Below are 18,970 nucleotides of genomic sequence, written 5' to 3'. Positions count from 1 at the left end.
CAGGTAAGGTCAGAGCTGACTTGAATTGTGAGCTCTGATCTTTCTGCCTCCAGTGCCTGTGGTTGTGGCCACTGCTCCTTCCTGCCTCTCCAAAAAAGATGAACCTACCAGAGGACCATCTTTTTCTGGTCAGTATTGACCTGAAGTCCTGCACTTCTCTCTGAGTCAATGATGGAGTCCAGGGTAGTGACTCCACTAACTGTATCTTTTCTTTTCAGGGATCCAAGAGATACCAAAGGCTGTGGACACAGAGGAGGACTCTCTTGAGGAAGGTGAGCCTTTTTTTTTCTTTTTGGGTGCCCAGTGTAGAAAACAGATTTGCTGCTGTCTTCATTGTTTAGTTGGTCCTTACTTAATGGTATCTGGACCTCTGAAGCTGGGGTAGAGGGAACTAAGAATATGAAATAAGTATTCCTTAAGTTCCTTGTATGTGCCAGGTATGTTACATGCAAGTATTAACACGCAGTCTTCTGGTTCACTGGTGGAGAAAGTTAGGCTCAGAGAGGGTCAGTAAGTTGTCCCGAATCACAAAGCTGGCAAAGGGCAGAGCCAGGACCTAATTGAAGGCCTGCCCTTCATACCTGCCCCGCTGCCTCTCACCCGGTACAATCCAAAGCAGTGGAGAACTTGTTGCACTGACCAAAAGTGGCCTTTTTGTTTTCTTTTGAAATGTGAGTGTGCTTCAGAAAGATCACTCAGGCACAACTAAGGTGCAGGAGACTCTGCTGTGGCTCTTCAGAGCAGTGAGTGCCTGCGGTCTTCATTCACCTCCCTTAGAAAATGAATCTAATATGCAGAGTTCTCACCCAGCTGCTGTGAGGTGATACAGAAGACAAATAAAAAAGATGGAAATCTCCCTGACCTTTAGGAGCTCCTAGCATGAGAGAGAGGAAGCTCCCAAGAGAGATGAGGGAACGCCCTCGGGGCAGCCTCCTGACCAGGGTCTGCCAGCTCCAGCAAGGCTGAGGACAATTTTGGTTCTTATTTTTTCCCCATTCCCTGGCCCTCCCCTCACCCCCTCCACCCTTCCCTATTTACAAAGACTTTGTTTCCATGTTTTTTTTTTCTCATATTTTTTCTTTTCTCTTCTTTCCCCTTCCCCTCTCACTTTCCCTATTCCTTTAAACATTTTCTTCCTATCTCACGATATCAATTATACATTTTGATTCTTATTTACAGTTTTAGTTTTTCACACCAGAGAAACTATTTGGTATTTACACATGTGTGTCCTATTTATTTCACTTAAGAGTATGGCCTCAATGTGCATCCACTTATCTATAAATGTCTCTCAAGTCTCATTCTTTATGGCTGAGTAGTACTCCATTTTATAAAAAAAACACATCATCTTTATCCAGTCTCCAGAAGATGGGCAATTGGTCTGTTTCCAAGTTTTAGCTATTACAAACTGTGCCGCTATAAACATGGGTGTGCATATATCACTGTGGTATGATTCTTTTAATTCTTTTGGGAAGATACCCAGCAGGGGAATAGCTGGGTCAAATGGGACTTCCAGTCCTAATTGTTTGAGGTATCTCCATTCTGATTTCCACAGTGGTTGCACCACTCTGCACTCCCACCAACAATGGAGCAGGGTTCCTTTCTCTCCACACCCCCGGCAGCACTTGTTATTGGTTGATTTCATGATAGCAGCCATTCTTTCTGGAGTGAGGTGGATTCTCAGCATTGTTTTCATCTGCATCTCTCAAGTGACCAGTGATGTCGAACATTTTTGCATATATTTATTTGCTGCTTTTACTTCTTTGTCTGAGAAATGTCTGTTCATTTAGGATGCCTATTTTTCAATTGGGTCTTTATATTTGGGGGGTCTGATTTTTTTGAGTTCTTTATATATTCTAGATAGTAGACTTTTGTCTGAGGAACAGCTGGTAAAATTTTTTCCCACATTGTAGGTTTTCTCTTAGCTCTGTTCGTAGTTTCTCTTGCAGGGCAGAAGCTTTTTAATAAGGTGAGATCCCAGTTGTTGATTCTTTGTGCTCGTTCCCATGCTACTGAGGATTTGTTCATAAAGTCCTTTCCTATGCCAGTGTCTTCAAGAGTTCTACCTAACTTGTTTTCCAGCAAGTTTAGTGTTAGAAACACAAATTCACAAATACTCAGGCCTCATTCCAGATAAATAGAAGCAGAAATTTTAAGGGCAGGTCTTATAAGTCTGAGTTTTTACACTTTCCAAGGCATTCTGATTATTGCTCAAGTTTGAGAACCCCTGGGAGAGCAGTGGCTCTTTACAACTGGTCACACATTAAGCATCACCCAGGAAGCTTGTAACTAGCTAGAAGACCACGCTACAGCCCTACACTACCTGAACAGGCCGTACAGGCCAGGGGGTGGATTCCAGGTATCGGGAGCATCCATAGCTCCCAAGGTGATGACGGTGCTCTGGTTGAGTGTATGCCCCAGTACAAACTTCATTGAGCAGAAGCACCTGGGAGGGGTAGGGCCTGGAAGGTGTGGGGGCTTCTTCCAACATAGATTGATGGGCCCACCTGCAGATTTTAGATTCAGTAGGTTTGGAATGGGAGCTGAGTATCTGCATATCTCACAGGACACTGGGTGATGTTTGTTAGCGTGTCTAGGAAGTTTTTACAACAAATATCAAGGGTTGGGTGAGACCTCAGAAAATCTTATGTAATTAGAATTTGGGGTCATTTCTGTGTGCAGCCAGGGTTATTTACCACCCCAATTGTGAGTTTTCTGGGGAGGAGAGTTCCATTTCTTCTGTGTCCCCAGCATCCAGCCCTGGCCTGTTCACACTTGTGCTACCTGCCTAGTAACTGTCTATTGAGTGAATGAAAGGGCTTGATTCAGCCTAACCATAGGTTTTCCACATATACTGAAGAGTATTCCCAAGACACTTCTCTGACTCAGCCTGGGCTGAGTCCCTTTGTAGCAGTTTGCATATTTTACGTATTCACTTATTTTGTTACCTGGTGGATTAATATTTATAAAGTGTGGTCTGTGGTTCCTCTTCATCAGAATCATCTGGGCATGTGAAAGTGCATATTCCTGTAGGAGCAGACACGGGAGGGCAGGGCCAGGGAACACACATTTTAATCCAGGTGATTCTGAAACATGCTACAGATGGAAGGGGAGTCCCTGATCTAGAGAATAAACTGGAAGAGAACAGGAATCTCCCTTCTCTACAACTGGCCTCCTGGACCAGAGCAGAACTGGGCACAGTGAGGGTATCAGGTGGAAGCCAGGATTAGGATGGAGCTGATATCTAGAGGGCCTGGAATCTGGGACCAGAATGGAGCCCAGGGAACAAGTTGTTTTCAGGGCTCAAATGCAATCCCCTATAATGCATGTAAACTTATGGCAGGACTGACTGAGCTCAGATCTGAAAGGTCCAGATGGCAGGGCCGGGACTGCTGAAGGAGAGTGGATGGTGAGCCAGTGGTACCCAGGAGCAGAAATCCCCTGCTTCTAGCCTGGGGGTGGACACTTGGGAGAAGCCAGTAGCCCTGGCTGAGATCATTGGGAGAGTGAGGGCCCAGCGGGGGTGACAGGGCTTTGGCTTGGAAATCTCAAGCAGGCACACTGATCTGTGATTGTCTTATGCTGCAGAGCTGAAGGACTCCCAAGATGAACAGCAGCAGGTGCTGGCTGCTCTGAGGCGAAACCCTCCATTGATGAAGCAGTTCCGGCCTATCCTGGAGGACACCCTGGAAGAGAAGCTGGAAAGCATGGGAATAAAGAGGGTTCGTTCCAGGGCTACTGTTTTAAGGGGTCAAGAACTAGAATTGAGACATAAAGTGTTCTCAAACTGACCAACCATCGATTGTTCTTTACCTTGTGAATGGATCTGCTTGACCTGGGCTCCTCTGTTGTCTGGGAAGGGAACCCCTTCTTCACCTCTTAGCAGGAGTGTGGCTTCCTCTCTGTGTCCTCTTGTGTTGGCTTTCGATGCCACCCCATGTCCTCACCCCAGGGTGTTCTCCACTCAATGGTTACTGCCTTCTGAGTCTCTAAATTTTCTAACAGAGGGAGTTGAATTGTCTCAATCTGACCTAGGGACAGGTCCCTCTTGGATAAATGTCGGTCTCCAAGTCCATTGCCTGTGGCGCATGTGGTCACGCCCACTCTGTGGGTGGCTGTAGGTGGGGCAGGTGTGGAAGCTGTGTCTGGAAGCAGTTAGCCTTTGAACACCATTGTGTTTAGCCAGAGCATGCATGTTATCATTAAAGGCATCAAGTACTAAAGAAAACCACATCATTTCAGTGAGTAGAATTAGGAAAAAATAGATACATAGATTTAATTTAGTAAGGATGCTCACTTAATTTTGACTGTTTTCAACTACTGATTAATCTAGTCTTAGTCCCATGTTCAGACTTGATTTAAATATTTCTAACCTTGAATAAATCCTCATCTTGAATCCAGATGTCTCCTAAGAAGCCTCCCTGAAGCTCTGGGTGGATGCCAAAAACCCAAGTAGCTTACAATAGCTGATTTTTTTTTTCAGTTTAGTTTTTCAAATATTCTTAGCCAAGAACAACATGTCAGGCATAACTACACTGCTTGAGAGCAAAAAAGGAACACACCATGGCCAAATCCTAGAAGAAGTCAAGTAGTGGAAAAGTATGTCCCATCTAAGTTCTTTATGCCAGGATGTGGATGGAATTGTGATATATCCTTTGCATTATGCTACTGTGTAAGTTTTTGTGGGGCTCCAAACCCTAAGCCATCACATTTTCAACAGTGGGAGAAGTCACTGTTCACCCTGCTCTGATCCTCATTTTTTCCCATATCTACTTCCCAAAACCTATCATGTAGCGATCACAGTGACTCCCAGGTCAGCTGCAGTAGGTGTGAAAAACTTAGAGGAAGGAGAGGAGCCCCTGTCTTCAAAGGTGAGCTTCTGTCTCCTCCAGGATGCAAAGGGAATTGCTGTTCATACTCTCAGACACCTGGAGTCCGTGCTGAAAGCCCAGCGGGAGCAGAAGGCCAGGAAGTTTTCTGAATTTCTGAGTCTGAGGAAAAAGCTCATCAAAGAAGCCATCAGCAGAGTGAAGGAGAGACACAATGGGAATGTGGTGTCCCAGCCCAAGGGCCAGCCTCCAGGTTTGCTGGGGACAGGGCTTGCTTGGGGACTGTGACCTGGGAGGATCCCCTTTTTGCTAAGGCTTGTCTGCCAGGAAGAGGGTGTAATCCCTGCCTCACATCAGGGGTATTACCCTGAGGGGTGAATGAGTGCAAAAGTCCTCTGTTGGGAGAAGAGAGTCCAGAGTGGGGCTGAGGGGTGCTTGCCCAGGGTCACTTGGGGGAAGTTGGAGAAGAGCCAGAACTAGAGCTTGTGGTCTGCCTAAGTTTTCCCTGCTCAGGCACGATACTTCCCTTGTAGCTTCAAACTGCCCTCCTTGGTTTGCTACAACCACAAGCTAAGCTTCCTTCCAACAGAGTGCAGCCATTCAGTATCTGGCTCTGCACACCAAGCAAGTAAATGTGGGAGACTGACCCAAGACCTGGGAGCATCGAGGTCACAGGGGAGCAAATATCAATCAAATAAAAACTCCCCATACCTCTGATATCTCCCGCTCTCAGCAGTGGCACCGCCTGAGAGGCTGGGCTGGTTATGCCTTCAGATAAATCCTCAGAGCATGGAACTGGTCCCTGGGCCTGGTCAGAGCTGTTGCTTTGCTCCTTGTCCCTGAACCTGGGGGTGAAGACAAGGGAAGGGCCTGTTCTGGAGGAGGATTAAAGTACAGGGACCAGGGTCCTTGAGTCTTTGTCCTCAAAGACTTTATGGATTAGGGCTTCCTGGGTTCAAGAGACTCACTTTATAGAGGATTCCCAGGCCTACTGGGATGCTGACTTGGAGGCTCTGTGCAGGGCTTCTGTGATCTGGTCTGCTCATGCAGGGTAGTGGCCAGTTCTCTTCACATCACCTCCCCAGGCAAGGAGACATGCCGAGAAGGAGGCCATTTCTGGATCTCATGTAGAGAAAGACTCGGTGTGAGCTCATTAGACCGAGAGATTTTGCAAAGTGTGATCTGGATATCTCTGGGCATGTGAAAGATGATTTGACTAGTGCATGCATCAATCATTTTTACATTTAATCTGTATTTTTTAAGTGAATTAGAAAAAATATTCTTAACATAGCAATCCTGTGAGCTCATGGAAATTATTACTTGGAGAATTATAAAGCAGTTATTTTATATTTAAAAGTGCTGTCATTTTACATAAAAATGTTAAGTAGATAACAGGACAGTTGGCACGAGACTAGTTCTAGGAACTAGTTCTGACCTATTTAGCTTAAACGTCTGTTGCAAAATTTCTAAGGAAAAGGGCGTCCTTACCATTACACAGACATTTGTGACAGAGGGATGTTTGTCCTGATTGCTCTCCTGCCTTTCATGCTTGGATTTAAGCTTATATCCCTTTGCTTGTTTGCTCACATGTTCATTCATTAATGCATCTGCTCACACCTTTACTTAGTACAGTATTTGCTGAGGTAGACTTTGTGCCTGGACCTACCTCCCAGCCTGGGAAGCCAGCCAGGACTACATGAAGTGATGGATCCAGGCACAGTGGTGAGGCACAGGGGAGGCAGGGGACAGGGACTTGGGAGAATGAATGGAAGTACCCTTGGAATGCCGTCTTCCAAGAGAAAAGAAAGGTGTCTTACTTCTAGGTGCCACTTTCCCCAACAGCCCCCACTGCTGACATCCAAAATCCAGGAGAGCTTCCCCTCATTTTCTGTCTCCTTCCCAGGCCATTGAGGTGTGAGTTGAGACCACTCTTCCCATGATGCTTGGCAGACCTCTCCTTGTAGCTCTGAGCCCATCTTCTCCTTCCAGGTCCCATGAGCACTGTGCTAATGCTCATCTCCTGTCCCTGCTCAGACCATCCCTCTTCTCTTGTGAACAAGGCTGTGGGCTGCAGTGAAGGCAGTGGCAAGAGCCTGAGGTTTGGGGCAGACCGATGTCCAGGTTTACGCCTGTCATTTTCTTCCGTGAAGTTGTGGGCAAGTTCCTTAATCTCTCAAAGCCCCTGTAAAACAAAAGAACAATACTGTTGGAAGAGGCCTTGGGGGCCACATGGATGTTTTGCTTGGTGTATGCAGTAAGCTCTTGTTATTTTCTCTGAGCAAGTTTGTCTTCCCCATCTCTTCAGTTCCTTCCTAGATCTACTCCTGAGTAGATGCATTCTCAGAGAGCAGAGCATTTCAAATGTTTTTGATCTTGAGCTATTGTAGTAAGAAACACATTTTTATATTGTGATTCAGTCCACACATGTAAGTTTCAGTGAATTACTTAGACTTCCTGTGCTTCATTTTCTAGTCTAGTCTCTTTCCATAAAAGATAGTTTGACCCCTCTCCCCATAGGGTTTTGATGCAATTTGCAAAAACAGAGGGACAGTGACTGTTTGCCCTCCTTGGGTGGGCACTGCCTTGCACCAGCCTGCTGGTGGGAGGAGGCTGCATGGGGCTCTGGCTGGGCCATGTAGTCCTGTGGCGACCTCTGGTGGCAGCCAGTCCTTCCTGCAAGGATACCTGCACTCCAGTGGGAGAGCAGGGAGGAAGGTGGCCTTGGCAAGATCCACCTCTAGGGCTGTGCAGTGAATGTCCTTAGCCCTTCTGGCTTCTGCTGGTCTTCTGTAATGACAACATGATCTTGGGCCACCTGGCTGTTCTCTTGGTCTCTGGTGTCCCAGCAGAAGGACTCCTGGGGTGGGACGACTATTAAACCTACTGTCATCATAGCACACTGAGACAATGACCCATCCACCTTCACTGCATTCCACCCTCTTTCTGCAATGTCTAAGGCTCAAGAGCTCAGAATGGCATTTTCTGAAAGTCATTCTTTTTTGTGTTTTTAGACAAAAGTCAGCGGAGCACACTGCTTACCAGAGAGGCCCGGCCAAAGACCAGGGCCCTGCATGTGGCGCTGCCATCCAAGCTGGCAGAGCCATTCACACCAGCTCCTCAGAGCCGCAGCAGCCATGGCTCTGGTCCAACCCAGGTGTCTGCCCCAACTCCACGCCCCAGAGTGCAAGGACCCTCCAGCACCCCTGCCCCCCACGGGCCAGGGCTGAGGTGAGCCCTGGCCTCTGTCTCTTACTGGACCTGAGGCAGTGGTCCCTGCCTTGGCAGTCCTTTCTTGGGCCTCTTCTGCAGACAAAGGAGGGGCTGAGACAGATGTGAAAAGGAGGTGGGTCTAGCGGGGTCCATCCTGGGTTTCCAAGAAGAGACTAGGGATCCTTTGCTCCCGGCCAAGATAGACCTATCCTCGTCTTCCCCAATCCCAGCTCCCCCCTGCAAGGCTGGGTCTTCAGGCCTTTTCTGAGGGGAAAGCTGGTGTGGCTGCTCCACTCTGGGAAGAGTCCTGGCCATCATCTGTGCTCCAGGGAGGGAGGGATCAAGACTGGCTCTGGGCAGACCCAAGGGATCTTCTTAAGGGGGTGAAGCTCTCTTTCCAGCCCAGGGACTCCTCCTTTCTTCTCCTCGATGCAGCAGCACACCCCCATTCAGTTCCGAGGAGGACTCAGAGGGAAACACCGTGCATCGCATGTCTCTTCAGAACCCCCAAGTTACTTCCAAGATGGTGCCCCAGCAGAAGAATGATTGGGATTCATCTGACACTGAGTCCTCGGAAGAGAATGTGCAGCCCCCTGGCAAGGGCTCAGATGGGCTGGCTTCCTCTGGTGAGTGAGACCACTGGGGAGGGCCCTCTCCAGCCCAGATTTCCCAAGTCCCTGGAAACTCCCTGCTACTTACTTGGGCTTTCTGATTTGGTTTCTCTTTCTCTACTTGCCTCAGAGAACATGGTCTTCCTTCCTCCCAGATATTTTTCTGGGATAGCAGAGATATCAGGGGAAAGCTAGAATGTGAGTGAGGTAATTTTGTCACTAATTTTGTCATTGAGTTTTTTAACTATTGGAGATTGGGAGCTGTCACTCACCCCTTTACTTCTCACATTCTTACCAGTAGCAAATAAACACTGTGGTCATTCTATTAAGAGTGACAGGGCCCAGGATTATTCAGGGTGTAGCTTCCTGTTGGGGCTTTATTGGTAAAACATCTAGCACTTGAGGGAAAAGTGGAGGTCCCTATGAACTTCCCAAATCCAGATCTGGACTGCCTTTGCGTATACAGGGCTGGGTCCACAAAGCAGACCCTGAGGAGGCAGGATCTTAAACAGGCAGCTGTGGGGAACATTTCAGCTGGCCTCCAACCCTTGTCACAGGTGCAGGGAGAGGGACAGCAGGACAGAGGGCCAAGGCATGTTACCTGTCTACCTCTCTGCCTGGTTGCTTTTGTGGGTGGGACAGGACAGGGTGGCAGGGGAAGAAACTGAGCTGGTATTCCATTTTTGCTGTGCTGATGGGAGAGCAGAAGTTCTTTCTTCCACTGAAGCTCCTGGCAAGAGAGAGAGAAGGGCTTCCCTCTGTGTTGCATTGCTGGGTGCACAGTATGCGCTTAGCTCTGTGCCGACCTCTGCATAAGCCCCTCATTTACTTTCTTTTTTTTTATGTAGAAAGTGGTTTTATTATAGGGATGGCAGTGTTGGTTCAGCATTGGAAGATCCACCCCCAAAAGTAATCATTTTAACAGAGGAAAGGAGAAAGCCATATGATCCTGTCACTAGTTGGAGAAAGAGTATTGGACTAAATTCTACAGCTGTTTGTGGTAAAAGCTATCAGGAGACTAGAAGTAGAACAGAAATTTCTCAACAGATGAAAGATATGTACTCCATACTTCCAAGAAAAACCCCTTCTATGAAGGGAGATGATACAATGCCTTCTCCCTAAAGTGGGGAACAAGGACATACATATATGCCTACTCTTCATCTGTCCATTAGACTTTGAAACATAGGTCTAAACCAAAATAGTCTGGCAATAAAATAACACAACTAGGATAGGATTGGCACGGCAGAAGCAAAATCTTTATATGTAGATGAAATGATCATCTACAGAGAAAATACTAAGAAATCTGTAGGAGCCCCTGGAACTTGTACTTGAATTTAGCAGGATTAGAAAACACAAGGTATATATAAAAATTCAGGTCTATGTATACTTGCTATAAATGAAGAACTGGATATTGAAATTTAAAACTTATGTAGGAGTACAAAGGACCCAGAAAAGCCAAAAACAAAAACAAAAACAGTGTTGGAAGACATTTAGCACCCAATTGTAAGACTTCTTCTAAAGCTACAGTAATCAAGGCAGTGTTGGTGTGAGGAAAGACATAGATTGTTGGAATAAAACAGAGAATCTAGAAATAGACCCACACATATATGGTCCACTGAGTTTTGAAAGATTATTTAACATTAGCATTTTATAGAATATAAACTCGATTCAAGAGCCGAGGAAGAGATAGTGTCTTCAGCAAACGGCACTAGAACACCTGGTATCCCTATATAAAAAATTAACCGCAACCCATTCTTTTCACACATGAAAATAACTTGAAGGGATCTATGAACCTAAATAAGAAAACCTAAAAGTATAAAACTTTAAGAAGAAATTATAAGAGAAAATATTTATGAATTCAGGGTAGGCAAGAACTACCTAGGACACAAAAAACATGATGTATAAAAGAAAAAAATTGATAAATGAGATTCCATCAAAATTTAGAACTTTAAATGACATCATTAAAATGAAAAGCAGTCCTTAAAACAGACCGTATTTACAGTGCATATAACCTTTGAGCAGAATATATAAAGAATTCTTAGAGCTCATTAATAGACAACCCAGTTAAAATGTAGACATAAGATGATAAACAGCCAGTATAGCACAAGGAATGGTGTGGAATTCTAGAATCAGAAAAATACTAATCAGTACAATAATAAGATTGAATTATACACTCATTAGGGAGATGAAGTTAAAAGTTTTAAAAGCCTTGTCCTGACTTTTTCTTTTTGTTGGATTCTCCCCCTTTGCGTTTAATTTGTCACGCCCAATGGATTCATTCTGCTGGGTTTCCTGGGGTTGTGATCCTCATTGTCTTTTCCTAGGGTATTGTCTAAAATTTTTTGGAGTGCCGGTTTGGTATTCATGAAGTTCCTAAGGTGCTCTTTATCATGAAAGTATCTTATTTCTCCATGAATTTTGAAAGATAGTTTTGCAGGTTACATCAATCTGGGTTGGAGGCTGTTTTCCTTTAGGGCTTGGAATACATCACTCCAAGCTCTTCTTGCCTTTAGGGTTTCCATTGAGAAGTCTGCTGTGATTCTGATGGGCTTTCCTTTGTATGATTTGTTTCTTTTCTCTCACTGCTTATAGAATTTTATTCTTCTGTTGAATTTCTGGAATCCTAACTATTATGTGCCTATGTGTAGATTTTTTTTGATTAAGGCTAGCTAGAGTCCTATATGCCTCACTTATCTGTATGTCAAGTTCTTTTCCTCTCCTTGGGAAGTTTTCTGCCATCACTTCTGTGAAGAGTTTTTTTATGTCATCTGCACTCTCTTCTCTTTCTTCGTTGACTCCATTCAGTCTTATGTTATTCTTCTTTGCATTGTCTAGCAGCTGCTGGATTGATTTCTCGTGTTCCCTTACAATTTTAAAGCAATTTTTCTTTTCCTCCTCACTAATTGCAGTCTTATCTTCTATATCTGAAATTCTATCTTCACATTGATTCATTCTGCTGCGCATACTTTTGATGGAGTTTTTAATCTCTTGGAAATCTGTATCTGTTTTATGGATTCCATTTGTTTCTTATGTTGGGATTCCATCATGTTCCTCAGATCCTCTATTTTTTTTATCTGTGTCCTCTCTAGATTTATTAATCATGTCTTGCACCATGAGCACAATCTTTGCTGTTATCTGAGTAATTATTTCTGATTTCATTTTTCCCAGATCCTCTTTTTTTGCCAGTTCAGAGAGTCCAGGTGGTTGAGTATCAGAGTGTTCCATCTCATTTCCCTTTGGGGTTGCTGTAGGTGATCTGGAAGTCTGTTTTTGAGGCTTGTTTATGTGTCTTCTCATTTCCCCGGGGGGGTGGTGGTGCTTCTGGTGCTCACTAGGAGCTTGGGATGCTTCCTTCTGGGGCTGAGTGCCCAGCCGCAGCTGCTGGGACCTGCTGAGCTTCACTGCCCTAGGAGCTGCTGGGACCAGCTGAGCTTCACTGCCCTAGGAGCGTGGGGAGCTTCCTTCTGGGTGCTGGCTGAGGGAGCTTGGGACGGGTGCTGCTGAGCTTCACTGCCCTAGGAGCCTGGAGGAGCTGGGACAGCTGAGCCCTAGGAGCCTGGGATGGTGGTGAGGGAGCTTCCTTCTTGCCGCTGGCCCTAGGAGCCTGGGATGGGACTGGCTGAGCTTCACTGCCCTAGGAGCCTGGGATGGAGGCGGGGAGCTTCCTTCCAGGTGCTGGGACTGGCTGAGCTTCACTGCCCTAGGAGCCTGGGATGGAGGCGGGGGAGCTTCCTTCCAGGTGCTGGGACCAACTGAGCTTCACTCCCCTCATTTACTTTCCACAGTGCTGACTGGGGAAGGCTGTGCTACATACTGTGCTTGTCTGTGCTTACCACTGCTTAACTTAGGAGGTTTTGATTTTATGACAGTATGCAAGCAATACACATTCAGTAGAAATGTTTTGCTCTTTATCTGGGCTAGCAATGTGTAGTACGATACTGTCTTCAGTAATAGGCCACAGAAACACCTGACCTCTACAATGCACTGGGTTGCTAAGCTAGGATGTTCAGTAAGTTAGGTGTACTAAACACATTTTTGATTTATATTTTCAATTTATAATGGGGTTTTGGGGAATTATAACCCCATCATAAATCAAGTAACGAGGCTGAGGCAAGAAGACTGCAAATTTGAGCCCTGCTTGAGGAACTAGCAGCTTAGTCTCAAAATTAAAAAATAAAAAGGGGGAGGTGCTGGGGATGTAGCTCAGTGTGAAGGCCCTGGGTTCAATCCCTACTGCTGCAAAACAAAAACAAAAACAAACAAAAGCAAAGAAAGTGAAGGAGCATTTGTTTATACATGGATACAGATGTTGAAATAGCCTCTGAGATGTTGTGACTAGTTCAAGATCATGTATTCTGTATCATACTTTTGAAGTTACTATGTTGGAGCCATTACTTGCTTGCTTATTTATTTACTATAAGATAAATTTTTCGTAGGAAGAACTGCCATTAGCTGTGTCCTGAAGCTGAAGCACATCTGCTGAGTATTTTACACTGCCTGAGTTCATTAGTACCACAATATCAAGGTTTTGTGGTTTCAGAGGTAACCATCACTGTGACAAAAATAGCCACCAGGGCAAACCTTGGTTACAAGTTTAAGGGAGGATAGTTAATGTCAATACACACTTTGACAAATATCATTTCTTAGAATATTTGTAGTTTAACACACTTTTTTTTTCTTTTGAAGTGCTGGGGATTAAACCTAGGGCCTCACACATAGGAAAGTCCACAGCCTGAACAAACATAATTTTGTAAATTATAAAAAGAATAGTGAAGACTGTGGTTTCCTACTAACCTTAGGGAGGTGGTTGGGGCGGGTAGATAGCAGGAAACCTTTCTGCAGACTGCCTTACATCTCTGCCTACAGCCTCGGCCATGCAGACTTTTTGTCTTACCAAAGGGCTTTTTGCCCTTTTTCTTTTTCTTTTGTACCAGGGATCAAACTAGGTGGAACCACTGAGCAAAATCCTCGGCCCCTAAACTTTGTCCCTCTAGTTTTTCTTTCTTTTTTGTTACTGGGGATCAAACTCAGGACCTGCGCTTTTGAGGCAGGCATGGTGCCACTGAACTAAATCCCCAGCCCTTTTTTGCCCTTTTTCTGCAAAGATATAGACAGGGATTCAACTTTTGATGAAGAGGGCATGATAGAGATTTAAGCTAAACTTTATGATAACTAGAATGCAAATATTCCTTAAACTTATTATTTTTTAACTAACAGGTTACAAGGACTAGTTGAGAACTTTTCTTCTTAGAACACCTGTGCCTATCTCATTATTGCAAGATTTTCTTTTAAAACTGCTAATGGAGGCCTATAGTTTCAGTCACATTTCCTAGCCAAACTAAGTTAAAGAATATGGAACTTAGAGCTTCGTCTTTCCAAAGCCAGCAAAAGAAGCTCTGGGATTTATGACTAAGTTTGTGATTTTCAAGTCTCTCTTATTGGACACTGTAGTACTTTGTCCTGTCCTAGGCATAATCCAAGCCTGTCAGCCCATTAGAATTCACCAGAACCAGATCTCTTGGAGAAATTTTGATGCCTTACCAGACAGGGCGGTAAGCTGGCAAGATCCTGGAACTGACAGGAATCTTCAGAGATAGTCCTGTCTGTATCACTTACCACCTGTTTACCTTTGTGCAAAGATCTTGGTTCCTTAGTTGTAAAATGAGGTATTTGCATAAATGATTAATAAAGAGGTTGACAAGTACAGTGCTTGCTATATAGTAGGACCTTAACAAGCATTTCTTGAATGAATCTGTGAGCCAAGAGCTGCTTTAGCTCTAGAAGTCTGCTTAGGTCCCAGGCATTTGAATTCCAGGAGGCTGTACTTTTATGCAGTTAGTCCCCACTTCTTGGCCATTCCTGAGATCCAGCCATCACCTTGGTTTACCATGCACCAGAAGCCGGTTGGTGATCTGTGTCACTGCCTAGCTCCTATTTCCTGTACAGAGCTCACAGAAAGTCATTCTTTCCTGGAGCCCTTCTGTGCTAATTGATATTTGATCTTACTTCTTGTCTGGGTGAAGGTGTTGAAGAAGGGCCTGTCTGACTGTTAGTCATGCAGTTCATGAACCAAAATGAGCGGAGGGGCTGTTTCAGCCTCTCCTTAGAGGGAGAAATATTCTAAGCTTCTGTCAACCCATGTCATTATGTTTGCATAATGTCATTTTCGGAATAATCCAAGGTCCTGTTAGGCTGGCCTTCTCTGCCTCCATGGCCCTCCTCTTTAAGCTTTCCCTAACTTGCTCTTTTTTTTTTTTTTTTTTTTGGTACCGGGTATTGAACTTGGGTCCTTGCGCTTGCGCACCAGGCGGTGAAAGCCCTAGCTTCCTCTTGACCTTCTTTCCATTTCCTCCTTCTATACTGGAGCCTGGACAAGACCCACCAGGATGAAGCATTCATTCTCCAGGCTTTTTCCAAAGACACAGCTGCTTGTTCTCCCTGCCAGGGACACTGGTGCAGTTGATGGTGAAAAATCTCGAGAAGCAGCTTGAGGCTCCAGTGAAGAATCCTGCTGGAGGGGTCAGTCTGTTCTTAAGGCCCAATGCCGGGCCTCAGAAGGCTACCATGCTGGGAAGGAAGCCTCAGGTAGGATATAGGAGTCTTGGGGGTGGCCCTACCATTCCCTGTAGAGCCAGCTCCAAGTTTGAGAGGCCCAGGGTGACAGTTGGGGCTGGATTCAGCAAGTGTCATCTTTGACCTTAGTGGGATATTGCAGGTGTCATTATTCAGCTCTGCTCCTACACATGTAGAGATCACCATTTCGGGTCAGTATACTAGCAACTGCTCAGCAAATTTAGTTCTCAGCTTTGTGCTCCTTCTCTTCCATTGTGGGCCCCACTCGGTCTTCACTTCACTTTGTGGAGGATCCCAACCTGTATTAGTCAGTGCTTACTAGAGTCAGATGTACAAGAGTGCAGGAGATCTGTCTGGATGCTGGAGATCCGAGGAATCTTGCCTGGGGCCAGGATCCACAGCAGTGTCCTGTACAAGTCCCGCTGAAAGCCCAGAGTCCACAGCAATGTCCCATGCAAGTCCGCATCAGGAGGCTGAGGAACCCACGATGGAGACTGAGGAATCTGCGCTGGAAAGTCCAAGGGTCTGCACTGGTAGGCTGAAAGGCCGTTGCTGGAAGCTGAAGAATCAGCTCTGAGAACCAGGAGACGATGACCAAGGAGAAGGCCAAGGGCAGAGCTCCCAGCCGAAGTGTCTGTGCCAAAGGCCAGAAGACGACGCTCAAGGCAAGGGAGAAGATGGAACAACAGTTATCTTTGGTGAAGGTAGAGCTCAGCTGAAGAGAACAGCCAAAGCTTTTCTGTGGGAAATGAGGATAAAAATCCTCCCCTCCTCATCTTTTATACCATTCCACGGAACCAGGCTATCTCAGTTCAGCTGGCTGTTCCCACTCAAGCTGACCATTTAACCACCATGCAGCCTAAGGCCACATGTTGAGCAGAGTCCCCTGCTGCTGGGTCTCGGAGTGGCACCACATAGCACTTCAGAGACAACAGTGTAAAATGGGATTATTTAGATGCTTTTGTTCTAAATATTCAAAGCCGTGCTTTGTCAGAGTGGCTCTCACAAGCCATGGCTGTGGTCAGATTCTCAGACTTTGAGTTCAGATGTGGTGCTTCCCCAACGTTATTAGACTCTCCTTACTGCTCTCTCTTTGCCCATCAGGGAAAACTTCCACTCTCCTGTTATTTTCTTAGAAAGATTTAGAGCTCTCCTTACCTCACATTTCTTTCTCCCCTTTTCAATCAAGAAGTTGTTTCTTGAGATGATCCATGGTATTGCCCTCATATTCTGAAGTAGCAGGCAATCATTCTTTGTCTTTTTTTTTACTGTGGACTCAGAGCCTCCTGCATGCTAGCCAAGTGCTTTACCACCGAGCCCCTCATTCTTTTTTTTTAATATCATCCTCTAATCCCTCACCTTTTTATTAAACAGTGAGGTTGGTTTATACTGGGTTTATGCGAAAGAACCCCAGCTTGCCCCCTTTCCCTATGGTGCAAGACTACTCACTGTCCCATGCAGATGGAAGCACTGCCCTGAGCATGGCTGCTGCCCTAGGCCTAGTGGCTTTTAATTGGTTGGCCTTTCATGCCAGGAAGAAGTGCATAGAATGTCTCATGTAAAAGCCCAGGCACCTGGCAGGGGCACTGAGACCTCTGGAGGGAAATGCCTGACCTGGGCTGTTACTATGGTCTTGGAGTAGCCTGGTCTCTTGCCAGGCTCTGAGTTCTACCATTGGCTGCAGCCCAGGCCCCTTCCAGGCTGAAGGCTCTGGACTCCCCTATTCACTGAAGAGTTCTGATACTTCCAACCTTCCCATGTGCTCCTTCAGTCAGTGTTTACCAGGCCTCTCAGACCCAGTCTGAGAGGAAGGGGCTACTTTTGCCCATGGTGCATCCAGCTCAAGAACTTGCAAAGGTCAAGGCTGTGGGGTTCTAGCCCCGTCAACGTGGGGAGTTAAAAATCTACACAGTTTAAATGGAAACAAGAGCCCTGAATTCCAGGGGTATTTGAAATCACTCTGGCCCCAGGTCCCTGGAGCAGATTCTCAAAAGCAGGGAGACTTAAAAAGGCAGGAGGAGTAGCAGCTCCCTATTGCTTTCTTCCAAGTCTGTATTTGTTCCTGTTCCTATCTTGCATGGTTGGTGCTTAGCTCTCTGCTCTACTGAGTTTATCAAAATTCTTTTATTCTCCCCTATCTCTTGCAGCTTTCTGAAGATGAGAGCGACTTGGAGATCTCTTCCTTGGAAGATCTCTCTCAGGACCTGGACCAGAGAGAGAAACCAAAGCCCTGGTCCCGCTCAAAGCTCCCAGAGAAGATTGATGCCAGTTCTTGGAATTCTGGCCGGCCCAGGGTCCCTGGCTGGTGACCCTGTCCAGGCCTTGCTGGCCAAAGGGCCCTTGTTACCTGGCTGGGGCCAGCTTGGGGCACACCCTATCAGGAGAGGCTGTGGGGCCTTTTGCTTTCACCATCAACCCTTGGAGAAAAGCCGAGCAGGGGCCAAATATGACCTCTCCCTCTTCTGCCTTTACTAGAGGGTCAGGGGTAACTGGGAAGGTACCCTAGTTCCCAAGGCTTGAGAAATGGTTATAACAGGAAATCTATGCAGTTTCCATCGTCCATTTCCGTGTCCACCCCAGGCTGAAAAGAGTCACTTAGCCACTCTTCCAGAGCCTTTTATAAATCTACAGGGTCACTGTAAGGGGTCCTGATGCCTGCCAGTAATTGCTCCAAAGTCATTTATTGAGTACATACTCTGTGCTGGCTTTTCCAGCCTCATGTTACTGATTTGGGGTGCAGGCAGAGGTGGGTAGGGTAGAGTGTTTACCTCCAGGGCCACTAGGTACTAATGACAGAGACTGGAGTGTTTTGGGAGCATAGGAGAGGCCCGAATGATCTTGGAGAACTTCCCAGAGTTGTGATATCTGTAGGGCCTGTTCACAGGTAGGAAGAAAAGAGAGCCACATGGCTGAGGCTTCATGTTTCCAGAGGACCACAGATTTAATTTTTAATATTATTTCCAAAATCAAGTCATATATATATAACCATTGTATTTTTTTAGTGTGAAAACATTACTTTATTATGTGTAAGCATTTAAATATAGTATGATGCACATAACTGTCTGTGATTTCTTTATTATTTTTTAAGCTTTGCAGGGGCTGAGGGTGGTGAAGAGGGGAGGAAACACCTGCACTTCCATTGTGTTGGTTTAGGTCCTTTGGAATGCTGTTACCCAGGTGGAGTTAGTTACTGAGGAGCCACACCTGGGAAAGGTAAAGGTGGCAGAAGTGGGATCAGGGAGAGAAAGGCTGTAGAGTACAATACAAAATGGAAAGAGAGGAAGAGGAGAAAGGAGGCAGAAGAGTCCCAGACTGCAGTGTAGGGTTGACAGGGTCTCTATCAGCCCAGCGGGGAGGCCCACAGCAACAGGTGCTCAGGAAGGAGTGCCCATTGAGTAGGACTCTCAGGCACTCCTGCACGGTTCTTGGCTGCGGGTTGGGGCAGTCCAAGGTGAGTGCGACTTCCACCTGAAAGCTGAGGGAACCCTGTCGGCCAACTTCATTCCTCAGTGTTGAACAGCAATTTCTATTCCTAAAGGAAGGCCCAGTCCTGTACCTTCATGTCTACTATAGCAAGATGTGTTTTAAATTTTTATTTATGGGAAATTTCAAACATACATTTGAGTAGAGAGGATAGCATGGCAAGCCCATGTCCTTACCACTGGGCCCCAGCCATTATCAAATTATGGCAGTCTTGTTTCACCCATCTTCAGCCCTCACCCTATGTTCCTGACATGTGGGGTAGGCCTC

At 45.9% G+C, this 18,970-nt stretch overlaps 1 protein-coding gene across 14 annotated transcripts in view; it reads left to right on the top strand.

Moving 5' to 3' along the window:
• The window catches only part of Dzip1l (DAZ interacting zinc finger protein 1 like), a 51,359-nt gene extending 33,076 nt beyond the window's left edge, over nucleotides 1-18,283 (top strand). For 6 of the 14 annotated variants that reach the window (XM_013070811.3, XM_021247859.2, XM_021247833.2 and 3 more), the window contains 8 exons: nucleotides 54-128; nucleotides 219-272; nucleotides 3,586-3,719; nucleotides 4,890-5,079; nucleotides 7,838-8,054; nucleotides 8,472-8,662; nucleotides 15,093-15,232; nucleotides 17,368-18,283. In XM_013070811.3, coding sequence (XP_012926265.1) covers nucleotides 54-128; nucleotides 219-272; nucleotides 3,586-3,719; nucleotides 4,890-5,079; nucleotides 7,838-8,054; nucleotides 8,472-8,662; nucleotides 15,093-15,232; nucleotides 17,368-17,529 — 1,163 coding nt within the window. In that variant the 3' untranslated portion in view covers nucleotides 17,530-18,283. Of the gene's footprint in view, nucleotides 1-53; nucleotides 129-218; nucleotides 273-3,585; nucleotides 3,720-4,889; nucleotides 5,080-7,837; nucleotides 8,055-8,437; nucleotides 8,663-15,092; nucleotides 15,233-17,367 lie in introns of those variants that run through there. The other 8 variants (XR_002390801.2, XM_021247776.2, XR_015440825.1 and 5 more) reach the window with 8 other exon arrangements.
• Nucleotides 18,284-18,970: the final 687 nt, after the last annotated feature.

This window comes from Heterocephalus glaber, unplaced genomic scaffold (genome assembly GCF_053883595.1).
Source record: "Heterocephalus glaber isolate CG9 unplaced genomic scaffold, H.glaber_assembly_v1.0 deba00001504, whole genome shotgun sequence".
Classification (NCBI taxonomy): domain Eukaryota; kingdom Metazoa; phylum Chordata; class Mammalia; order Rodentia; family Bathyergidae; genus Heterocephalus; species Heterocephalus glaber.
Note: the sequence above shows the minus strand (reverse complement) of the source record. Positions and strands in the feature narration are given on the sequence as shown.